Source organism: Rutilus rutilus (assembly GCF_951802725.1).
Source record: "Rutilus rutilus genome assembly, chromosome: 8".
NCBI classification, from domain to species: domain Eukaryota; kingdom Metazoa; phylum Chordata; class Actinopteri; order Cypriniformes; family Leuciscidae; genus Rutilus; species Rutilus rutilus.
In genome coordinates, this window is record NC_140222.1 from 6,734,375 (window position 1) to 6,747,223 (window position 12,849).

Below are 12,849 nucleotides of genomic sequence, written 5' to 3' on the forward strand. Positions count from 1 at the left end.
AACCAATAGGCTATTTAACCCTTTCACGCGTGATTCTGACTGGGTGAGTTTTTTCACGGCGACATTTATTTTAGAAAGTTTCCCCATTGTTGTTTATTCATAAGAATGTTTTTTTTTCTCTTTATTTTTTTTGTTCAAACATCTGTGTGTCTGGTTTGATCTGTCGGTGGATAAACAGCTTCTGCTGGATGTTTGTCGTCTCTGTGTGTGTCAGCAGTTTGTGGCTGAAGCGTTTCTTCATTTTCTCTCCTGCTAATAAGAAGCTCACAATCTTCCACTCCACACAAAACATCTTTACACTGAAATAAAGTGAATCCATCAACAGTCAAATAAGAGTCACAGGTCAGAGGTCAAATATGATTGACAGCTCACAGCACTAAATAACACACCAGTAGATACAGATATCTAATCCAATATTTCACTCTTCTGCTATTAGTTTTCATTCAGGGCCAGAATTCATTTGAAAATGTAAGATCAGCAAAAGCTTGTTGATTTTCGTGATGTTAAAGGAGACGGATGTGTGAGCGGAAACTGACTGAGGTTGGGGGAGGATTCACACACAACCTGATAAATATCTCCGTTAAGTTATCATTAAGATCAATCTGAGTGTTTCAGACATTAAGAGTTACTATCGTGGGCTTTTCAGTGAACCGATGAAGAAAATGTTTCTCAAATTAGTTTTGCTCTGTTTGTGTTTGTGGCGTCTGGATGGTGAGTTTTAAATGTGTTTTTCTGGTTTCAGTTGTTTCTGTTCTGATGTGATAAATTACTGGTTAAATTAGTCAGAAAGGATTAACATTCACTGTTGTTCTCGTATGGAAACAAATAATGTGTGATTTTCCTGAGAGAAAACACTCTTATTTGAGATTAAAGTCACTTGATTATATAAAACTGTTTAACTATTTCTCATTTTCATTCATCATCTTTTGTCTTTGAACTGCTGCAGAATATTAATTTACACATTTACACGATTAAAATTATTTTAGTGAATCTTCATCAAACCAATATCAAGTGATTTTAAAGCTTTAATCTGTGAAAAACTCTGTTCTTCAGGGTGAGTTAGTGAAGGAGGGAGATTCAGTCTCTCTAAACTCTGATCTTACTGAAATGAAGGATGATGATGTGATTCAGTGGAGGTTTGGAGATGAAAACACTTTAATAGCTGAAATCAATAAACGGGCCGACAGAATCACTGTATATGTGTTACGGGTGAGTGCAGGCGGAGGAAGGTGAGGAAGACAGAGCGCTTCAATGCAAGAGTTTATTTCCAAAATATAATCCAACACGGTAGAAACAGGCAGAACACACACTCTATGAACAAAGTAACAAAGTAGAACCGACACTGAACAGGGCAAAACTCAGGGCTTAAATACATGGGAGAACAAATCAAAACAAGACACAGCAGACGAGACTAACGAGGGCAGAACAGGTGACACTGATGAATTAATTATACAGACCGGGGAAAACAGGACTAGACCAAAATCAACAGAAGACAGGGGAAAATGGATCACAGAAACTGAAAAACACTGAACCAGATTCAAAAACAGAACTCAGAAACACAAAACTGTAACATTACTCCCCCCCTCCCCAAAGGCGCGTCCTCGCGCCTATTAAACATCCAAAGGGCTGGGAGGGTGGGCGCCCTGGAGGCTGACAGGGGAGACCAGGCAAGGGAGACAAGGCAGGAAGCCTCCAGGGCGGAGCAGGCTGTGGGTGTGGCCTGGATGGAGACGACCCCTCGGGCGGCCATGGCGGAGACGACCCTTCGGGTGGCCATGGTGGAGACGACCCCTCGGGCAGCCATGGCGGAGACGACCCTTCGAGTGGCCATGGTGGAGACGACCCCTCGGGCGGCCATGGCGGAGACGACGCTTCGAGCGGCCATGGTGGAGACGACCCCTCGGGCGGCCATGGCGGAGACGACCCCTCGGGCGGCCATGGCGGAGACGACCCTTCGAGTGGCCATGGTGGAGACAACCCCTCGGGCGGCCATGGCGGAGACGACGCTTCGGGCGGCCATGGCGGAGACGATCCTTCGAGTGGCCATGGTGGAGACAACCCCTCGGGCGGCCATGGCGGAGACGACCCCTCGGGCGGCCATGGCGGAGACGACCCTTCGAGTGGCCATGGTGGAGACGACCCCTCGGGCGGCCATGGCGGAGACGATCCTTCGGGCGGCCATGGCGGAGACGATGTATTTTTAGCGCTCCAGTGAAGTTCACTTAATTTATTGGAATTTAATTTTAGTATTACTTTAGCTCTATGCGTAATCTGACTCCAATTTCAAATGATAATCAAATTTAGATCGTATTTCTGATTAGAAAATAATCATAAATATTGATTATGAGTTAATTTAGATCTTTGATTATTCTGAGTATCTCATACTTTCAATTATTAATTCATTATGGGACCTGATGCCGCACAGAGTCACACGCCCCGGGTTTTCGTGGATCTCACGGACACAGCCTCGCCAGTCTGATCTTGGTCAGAGGGTGCAGGGTTTGCTAATACCTCTTAAGTCGGTTGCCTACTGCTCACGCACACAAAAAAGTGTAGTTTATTTAGCCACTTCCGTACAACTTGCCAAGTCAGCTATATACAGAAATCAAAAGGTCTTCAGATGACGTGCCTACTGCTCCGTTCATATGCGCCTTTAGTTTGACCTATCCTGGACACAGAGCTGTGGTAGCACCAGCCTCCTCTTAGTCTACTAAAATAATGATTTCAGAAAACTTCAGAATAAATCAAGATGTAACATTTATTTGTCAGGTAAAAATGTATCATGCAAATGATTAAAAGCCAATTCAAAAATAATAAATACATGACATCATTTACTCAAAGATGACTCTAAAAGTAAGTAATGTTTTCCTGACAGAGACACACAGTGGTGTGTCAGGGCTTTCCAGGAAAACATTGAAACATCACTATGGGGGAAGATCCTGGTAAAGAGTCCCAAAGACTGCTCTGTCACCTCGCCTTAAATAACCAGACCAGAACAAAAGGGGGTATACAAAAGTTGTTTGGGCCAATCCATGTACCCCAGGGGGGGAGCACCTGGTTTCTAGAGATATCATAAAGAGATATCAGCCAGAGAGGAGAAACAGGATTATCCTAATTTCTCAATCTTTCTTATTAAACCAATGACTGCAGTGAATTTAAGACCATTTTACCAATCGCACTGAGACACTTAAAATGATACCAAACATGGAAAGGAAAAAACAATATATTCACAAGATACACCATATGTGTTATATAGACATTCTTAATGAACTTTCAGTGACTTGAGGAGGGAGAGGGGGAGAGAGAGGGGGATGCAGAGATAAGGAAGAAGGACAGTTTGAACAGGTGATGTCCTGTGCTCTGTCTTTGCTATCTTCTGTCCAGGGTGCGTTTTATGGCTTTATTGCAGGGTGAGTTTTATTTTAACAGGAAAATCAGTTCTTACAATATATATTTATTACATGGCTTGGCTGAATTCCAATGTAGAATGCGGTCTGTTATTTCTTGATAACAGACCACTGCGCAGTATAACACACCGTTGCCATGAAAAACAGCGCATTGCTATGGACGCGGAACGGACAATTTTCTTTAGCGGAAGCAATACAATCGTTTTTAAATCAATAAACTCCTTTTTAAATCAATAATTTGTGTCAAATTATTGATTTATTTTGTAGGTAGCCATGTAATAAGCGGGATAATATACTGTATAGCGAGGCGGTTGATATAGCGAATAACAACCCCTTCAGGCTGATTCAAGACTTCTGAATCATTCAAAATCATTTGGTTTAAGCCAGGTGTCAGTAAGGCAAAGTACATCGAAACTATTATCTGTGACCATTTAATTTACAATTCGTTCATTTTGTTTCTATTATTGACAGTAGACTAACTAATAAATGAAACTGTCATGAACCCCTGGTCATGATCCTTGCTCTGGCTGATTTGAGATTGCTGGTGGGCATGTTCTCCAGTGATCCTGTCTTCTCACCTGAGGTTCATCATGTCAATCAAGCACACCTATTCCATATCAAGCAATCTACTCTCTTATAAAAGCCAGACCAACTTTCCAGTCCCCGCCGGATCGTTGTACCATTCATGTTCCAGCCTGAACCTTGGACTCAGATCTCTCACCAGAACCTCAGGACACAGATCACTGGAACTGGACCACCAACCCTCTGTTCTACGATAACATACACCGCTCAGCTTACATCTGTTTACACTTGTGGTTAATAAATTCACCTTTAATTAAACTGACACTCTGGTCTGTGTTTGAGTTCTGGTTCCCGGTCCTGACAGAACGATCCGGCCATTATGGACTCAGCAGACCTAGAGCCAGTTCGACACGCAGTATCCACTCAGGGAGCAATCCTGGATCAGCATAGTACCGCGCTTAGGGAGATTATGGGAGGACTTCAGGACTTGTCACTTCGTGTGGGAACCCTCCAGGATTCCCTGCGAAATCCTCCTCCAGCCCCTGAACTGTCCGAATCAGCCGCAGCTAACCCTGCCAGGGAACCTTGGGTTTCACCACCGGAGAGGCACGATGGGAACCTAGGTCAGTGTAAGACATTTCTCATGCAATGTGGTCTAGTTTTTGCTCTCCAACCCCTATCCTATGCCACAGAGAGATCTAAGATTGCCTACCTCATCGGGTTGCTGCAGGAGCGGCCTTGGAGTGGGCTTCAGTTCACTGGATGAGACAGGACCAGTTTACTACCACCTATGTTGCATTTACCGCAGAGATGACCAAGGTTTTCGACCACCCGGTCCAAGGTAATGACGCTTCCATGAGACTGTTCTCTATTCACCAAGGACTCCGGAGCGTGGCGGAATACACCATTGAGTTCCGGACATTGGCCGTAGAGAGTGGGTGGAATGATGCGTCCCTGCTGGCTGTGTTTATCAATGGTTTAAGTGAAAGATTGAAGGATAAACTGGTGACACATCCTGAACCTGTGAACCTGGATAATCTTATTGCTTTGACAATTCGTATAGACAATCACTGTCGGGAGCGACAACGACAAAAACAACGCAGCCCCGGCGGTGACGTCATTCCTCGCCAAAGAGATCACTCCCCAGCTCCTGTAAGATCCAGATCTTTTCCCTCCAGAAACCCGAACCAGACCGGCTGGACCTGTCATTAATCCCCGCTGAGTACCACGAGATATCGGAGGTGTTCTGTAAACAACAGGCTCTCTCACTTCCCCCGCACCGACCCTATGACTGCGCCATTGACCTGTTGCCTGGATCTACGTTTCCATGGAGCCGTCTGTATCAGTGTTAATTTTGACAAGAAATTTTTATTTAGTTTTAGTCTTAGTCTTTTGACTATAATTCTTTTTAGTTTTAGTCATCTGATTTGTTTTAATTTTAGTCTTATTTTAGTCGACTAAAATTGCTTGGTATTTTAGTCGACTAAAATAAGACTAAAATCAATAACAGATTTACTAGACAATTTTTTTACCACTGGTATAGGAAACAAACTTAACCAAAATATATAAAACACAAATAAAACACAAATTTAACTTTATTTCAACACAACTGTGTCTTTATTTCAATTCAAAAGCTTTTATGCAGCAACAAACACTGTCGTGGTAATGTAAACAATAACTAGCTGCCAATTCATCATCAATAAAAGAAAAATAAAGTTAGGTCCAGGACCTTAAAGCTTACAGCTGAGCTGAACAATAAGTGCAAACATCTTTAATTTGAATCTAAAGTGCACTGAACGACATTTTCTTCTTGCTACCACAATGCTGGCAATTCAACCACAGAATACTAACACTTATTTACCTCTATTCATTTTCAAGAAAGCACTTCGTGCTAAAGTGACTTTTGCTCTGTTACGCTTTCCCCTGGTTAGGTCACCTGTGACACTGAAAACTCTCTCCGCAAAAGCTTGCGAAGCCCGCATTGCTAACAGATCTAATGCTAATGGTTTCAAGCTGTGATAAAATGTGTCACATTTCCCAAGCCAAAATTGGATTCCTGAATCACAAGTAATGGGCTGTGAGAGCTCCTCCTTGTACTTGCTTAGTTGCTGCCTGATGCTACATGTGGAGGACTTTGGTTTAGGCTTTGCACGGCATTTGGACAGAAATCTGAAGACTGGCAGCCTTGAGGAGGAGGATGGTGGTCCAGGGTCAGGCTCTGGTCCATTCAGTTCCTCCACATCATCATCAGGGTGAGTCTCTTGACTCTGAGTGCACTGGACCACATACCCCTCTGCCTGCTTAAAAAGTTCCTGAACACTGTCATCAGCCACATCAAGGAGAGTATCACACACAGTAGGGTTGAGAAAGAAAGCAGCAGCAACAAGTGGAGAGAACTTTTCATCTGATGGATCCAATACCCAGGCAAAGCGCTGGTTCAAATTGACTTTCATTTTTCGTGCTAGAGTGGCAAAATCCCGATGATTTGTGTTTTCTTCAAAATCAGTAAGGTGGCTATGCAAATCTAAGAGGGCAGGGATGATCAGTGACATAGACATCGTGTCACTCTGAAGAGTCTGTGTGTGTTCGGCAAAAGGCAACATGAGTTCATGCAATGAGCTGAGCTTCTGCCACTCACTAGAGAGTAAGTTGTCCCACGCCCCCATCTCATTCGCTATTTCGCAAAGAGGATCTTTAACTTTGAGGAGTCGTGCAATCATGTAATATGTACTTGACCAGCGCGTGGGACAATCATTCACAACAATTAGGCCACACTTATCCAAAATCTTCTGTGTTGCAACAGATGACTTGCGAAAGAGCTTCACAATTGATCGTGCTTTGTCAAGGATTCGCTTCACACTTGCCTCCTTGTTTAGCATGTGGACCACAAGCTGCAGCGTGTGAACCACACATGGCATCCGTTCCATATCCATCTCCATGTTTTGATAGCTACCAAAAAGAAAGTAAATACATATCAGGTAAATGAGGTAATACATTAACTTACTGTCAAATGAAATTATGAATAAAAGTGGCTTACCGATGGTCTTCAAGCAGAGCAGGATGTGTTCTGGATTGTTTTGATCAACACAAAAAAAGCGACAACTTATGCCAAGGAATGATGCAGACAGTCCCTTTTTAGTCCATAGGTCAATTGCAATTGACACTTTATGAGCACCACACAGTCGTTTCTTAAACTTTGTCATTTCTTCCTCATAGTGTTTTTCAATCAGATTGCTTATCTTTGTTTTCTTTGGCACTGTCAGCTTTTTATCAAATGTTTCTATCATGAGAATAAAGTCCTCATCTTCTGCTGTAGTGAGTGGTAACCCTGAACGTCCAAACCATTTTGCTATAGCCTCCTCTTTTACTTGCTGTTCTCTGGCATTGCATTTGTACTTTGTAGTACCTAACAGTGCTTCTGCAATGTTTTGATTGGATATTTTTGCCCTTTTTGTGCTTGGTTCACCGCCTTCATCAGGAGACTTCTGTAGCTGTGACATTAAGGAAAATAGTTTAAATACGTTTATATTATTTATTCATTGCAATCACTTTATTTGCACAAGCAGTAAATATTAAAGCACTAAACGCAAATAAAAGAGTAAAAAAAGTAAATATTTAATAAGTGCTAACTGGATAAAAGGTGGATAAAAAAAAATGTAACAAGATTTTATAAGGTATTCCTTTGTCTAGCAATATTGTATGTTTTAAATACCACAATATTGCTAGATTAGTATGTGTAATGATAGGATGTGAACAGTCACATTTCACATGACTAATCTAGAAATATTTGTGATATTGTCAACAAGTAGAACATTGTGAAATATACTAAACATTAGTATTAATCAAATGTATGTAGCATAATTTTATGTATTCGTATGGTTCTCTCATCTAACTTGAATAAGGGGCTATTTTACAGTACTTTTCAGTTCGTAATATTTAATGCTACAACATCTACGCACAGCAAGTCTTCAAAATTTTGTTTAGCTCAATAAACAAAAGAACATTGTTGTGAATTTATCTTTGAGAAAATGTCCGGGTGGCTCGTCTGTAAATGTCTTTTCAAATTGGTTGTGTTCTTGCCACTAATGACCGCTCCGCATGCTTTACACTTTGTTTTGTTTTGTTCGTCGTCAAACGTGAAGTGTGCCCACAAGTCTCCCCTTCTTTTTCTCCCGGCTGTGGACATTTTGTCGCTCTTTTAGACATCGTCTCTTCGAATGCCGTCTTCCCGGGAGCTCGGTCAAAGACTGAATACCTTCGCTTCACGTCTCAGTAAGTCAGGGTCTGATTGGTTCTCTTCTCATGCAGTCTGTTCCGTTTTGCCAATTGGTTCTTTTGTTCATTCCTCGCATCTCTCCCGTCTGCTGATTGGATTTTCGTCACAGTCTATTTTCGTCTCGTCCTTTATTCGTTGACGATAATGTCAATCAATTTAGTCATAGTTTTAGTCTCCATCAGTGACTTCTTTTTTAGTTTTCGTTTCGTTTTCGTCTGCAAAAATATATTCATGACGAAAATAATGACGAAAATATTTAGTCAACGAAATTAACACTGGTCTGTATAACATCTCCAGACCGGAGCGGGTGGCAATGGAGGAGTACATTAACAATTTCCTGGCAGCTGGGATTATCCGCCCTTCGTCATCACCTCTAGGAGCCGGGTTTTTCTTTGTGGATAAGAAGGACCGGACCCTCCGCCCATGTATCGACTTCAGAGGTTTGAATGATATCACTGTAAAGAACAAGTATCCACTACCACTCATGAACTCAGCCTTTGAATTTCTCCAGGGAGCAACAGTATTTTCGAAATTAGATCTCCGCAATGCCTACCACCTGGTCCGAATTCGTGAAGGAGATTAATGGAAGACGGCCTTCAACACCCCCCTGGGACACTTTGAGTACCTGGTTATGCCTTTTGGCCTGTCTAACTCACCTGCCGTCTTTCAGTGTCTAATCAGTGACGTGCTTAGAGATATGCTGGGCAGATTTGTGTTTGTCTACCTGGATGATATCCTCATCTTTTCCCAGAATCAAGCAGAACACGTCCAGCATGTCCGACAGCTCCTCCATCGGCTACTGGAGAACCGCCTGTTCGTCAAAGCAGAGAAGTGCGAGTTTCACGTCTCCACCGTCACCTTCCTCGGTCACATCATTGCCAGAGGTCAGGTGAGGATGGATCCGGAGAAGGTGAGAGCAGTCTTAGATTGGCCCCGACCAGATACAAGGAAACAGCTACAGAGATTCTTGGGGTTCGCCAACTTTTGTAGACGTTTCATTAGAAATTATAGCTGCACTGTACCATTAACTGCACAAACCTCCCCAGCTAGACCGTTTCATTGGTCCTCTGAGGCAGAAGGAGCCTTTTTGGATCTCAAGAAGAGGTTTACGTCAGCTCCAATTCTCATAAACCCTGACTCGTCCCGGCAGTTTGTTGTGGAGGTGGACGCCTCGGATGTGGGAGTGGGGGCAGTCCTGTCCCAGCGGTCACCCAAGGATAACAAACTTCACCCTTGTGCCTTTCTATCTCATCGTTTATCTCCCACAGAAAGAAACTATGATGTCAGGAACCGGGAACTGCTGGCCGTGAAGTTGGCTCTCGAGGAGTGGCGACATTGGCTAGAGGGCGTAGATCAACCGTTCGTGGTTTGGACCAACTATAAAAACCTGGAGTACATATGCTCGGCGAAACGCCTGAATCCTCGTCAAGCCAGGTGGGCTCTTTTCTTTGGTCGCTTCAATTTTGCCCTTACCTACAGGCCCGGGTCCAGGAATGTGAAGCCTGACGCATTGTCTCGGCTGTTCGAGAAGGAGGAGACAATTGCAGAACCCGACACCATAATACCCAGAACCTGTGTCATTGCAGCAGCCATTTGGGAGATTGAAGGAGAGGTGAGAACGGCACTGCAGCACCAGCCTGACCCAGTTAACGGCCCCCCGGTTCCTCTGTTTGTGCCTCTCTCTGTCTGTCCATCTGTATTACAGTGGGGTCACTCCTCCAGACTCTCATGCCATCCTGGAGTGACTTGCTCTTTGGCCTTCCAGCGCAGACGGTTCTGGTGGCCAGAGATGAGGACCGATGTCCAGACCTTTGTTTCTGCCTGTCGCGTCTGTGCACAGAACAAGGGTTCCAACCGACCCCCCCCCAGGGTACCTGCAACCGCTCCCCATACCTCGTCGTCCGTGGTCTCACCTATCACTGGATTTTGTATCCAGGCTACCACCCTCGAAGGGTATGACTGTGGTTCTCACTGTGGTGGATCGTTTTTAGCAAGTTTGCACGTTATCTGCCTCTGCCCAAACTGCCCACAGCTAAGGAGACTACCGAACTCCTAGTCTCTGTGGTGTTCACAGTTCATTGCCTACCCTTGGATATCGTCTCGGACAGAGGTTCACAATTCATCTCAGCCGTTTGGAAGTCATTCTGCCGAGCCATCGGGGCCACCGTAAGCCTGACCTCTGGGTTCTACCCTCAAGCTAACGGCCAAGCGGAGAGAGCCAACCAGAAACTAGAGACCACCCTGCGTTGTTTGGCTTCCTCCAACCCCACGTCCTGGACATCCTAGCTTCCTTGGGTGGAGTATGCCCACAACACGCTTCCCACATCTGCCACAGGTCTGTCACCTTTTCAATGTGTCTATGGTTTTCAACCCCCGTTGTTTTTTTTTGTTTAGCTCAATAAACAAAAGAACATTGTTGTGAATTTATCTTTGAGAAAATGTCCGGGTGGCTCGTCTGTAAATGTCTTTTCAAATTGGTTGTGTTCTTGCCACTAATGACCGCTCCGCATGCTTTACACTTTGTTTTGTTTTGTTCGTCGTCAAACGTGAAGTGTGCCCACAAGTCTCCCCTTCTTTTTCTCCCGGCTGTGGACATTTTGTCGCTCTTTTAGACATCGTCTCTTCGAATGCCGTCTTCCCGGGAGCTCGGTCAAAGACTGAATACCTTCGCTTCACGTCTCAGTAAGTCAGGGTCTGATTGGTTCTCTTCTCATGCAGTCTGTTCCGTTTTGCCAATTGGTTCTTTTGTTCATTCCTCGCATCTCTCCCGTCTGCTGATTGGATTTTCGTCACAGTCTATTTTCGTCTCGTCCTTTATTCGTTGACGATAATGTCAATCAATTTAGTCATAGTTTTAGTCTCCATCAGTGACTTCTTTTTTAGTTTTCGTTTCGTTTTCGTCTGCAAAAATATATTCATGACGAAAATAATGACGAAAATATTTAGTCAACGAAATTAACACTGGTCTGTATAACATCTCCAGACCGGAGCGGGTGGCAATGGAGGAGTACATTAACAATTTCCTGGCAGCTGGGATTATCCGCCCTTCGTCATCACCTCTAGGAGCCGGGTTTTTCTTTGTGGATAAGAAGGACCGGACCCTCCGCCCATGTATCGACTTCAGAGGTTTGAATGATATCACTGTAAAGAACAAGTATCCACTACCACTCATGAACTCAGCCTTTGAATTTCTCCAGGGAGCAACAGTATTTTCGAAATTAGATCTCCGCAATGCCTACCACCTGGTCCGAATTCGTGAAGGAGATTAATGGAAGACGGCCTTCAACACCCCCCTGGGACACTTTGAGTACCTGGTTATGCCTTTTGGCCTGTCTAACTCACCTGCCGTCTTTCAGTGTCTAATCAGTGACGTGCTTAGAGATATGCTGGGCAGATTTGTGTTTGTCTACCTGGATGATATCCTCATCTTTTCCCAGAATCAAGCAGAACACGTCCAGCATGTCCGACAGCTCCTCCATCGGCTACTGGAGAACCGCCTGTTCGTCAAAGCAGAGAAGTGCGAGTTTCACGTCTCCACCGTCACCTTCCTCGGTCACATCATTGCCAGAGGTCAGGTGAGGATGGATCCGGAGAAGGTGAGAGCAGTCTTAGATTGGCCCCGACCAGATACAAGGAAACAGCTACAGAGATTCTTGGGGTTCGCCAACTTTTGTAGACGTTTCATTAGAAATTATAGCTGCACTGTACCATTAACTGCACAAACCTCCCCAGCTAGACCGTTTCATTGGTCCTCTGAGGCAGAAGGAGCCTTTTTGGATCTCAAGAAGAGGTTTACGTCAGCTCCAATTCTCATAAACCCTGACTCGTCCCGGCAGTTTGTTGTGGAGGTGGACGCCTCGGATGTGGGAGTGGGGGCAGTCCTGTCCCAGCGGTCACCCAAGGATAACAAACTTCACCCTTGTGCCTTTCTATCTCATCGTTTATCTCCCACAGAAAGAAACTATGATGTCAGGAACCGGGAACTGCTGGCCGTGAAGTTGGCTCTCGAGGAGTGGCGACATTGGCTAGAGGGCGTAGATCAACCGTTCGTGGTTTGGACCAACTATAAAAACCTGGAGTACATATGCTCGGCGAAACGCCTGAATCCTCGTCAAGCCAGGTGGGCTCTTTTCTTTGGTCGCTTCAATTTTGCCCTTACCTACAGGCCCGGGTCCAGGAATGTGAAGCCTGACGCATTGTCTCGGCTGTTCGAGAAGGAGGAGACAATTGCAGAACCCGACACCATAATACCCAGAACCTGTGTCATTGCAGCAGCCATTTGGGAGATTGAAGGAGAGGTGAGAACGGCACTGCAGCACCAGCCTGACCCAGTTAACGGCCCCCCGGTTCCTCTGTTTGTGCCTCTCTCTGTCTGTCCATCTGTATTACAGTGGGGTCACTCCTCCAGACTCTCATGCCATCCTGGAGTGACTTGCTCTTTGGCCTTCCAGCGCAGACGGTTCTGGTGGCCAGAGATGAGGACCGATGTCCAGACCTTTGTTTCTGCCTGTCGCGTCTGTGCACAGAACAAGGGTTCCAACCGACCCCCCCCCAGGGTACCTGCAACCGCTCCCCATACCTCGTCGTCCGTGGTCTCACCTATCACTGGATTTTGTATCCAGGCTACCACCCTCGAAGGGTATG

At 44.8% G+C, this 12,849-nt stretch overlaps 1 protein-coding gene across 1 annotated transcript in view; it reads left to right on the top strand.

Annotated features, from left to right (window-relative positions):
* Positions 1-604: 604 nt before the first annotated feature.
* The window catches only part of LOC311294920 (uncharacterized protein), an 81,214-nt gene continuing 68,969 nt past the window's right edge, over positions 605-12,849 (top strand). The window contains exon 1 of the mRNA XM_084416013.1: positions 605-711. Within this exon, the coding sequence (XP_084272139.1) occupies positions 654-711 (58 nt within the window). The 5' untranslated portion in view covers positions 605-653. The remainder of the gene's footprint in view (positions 712-12,849) is intronic.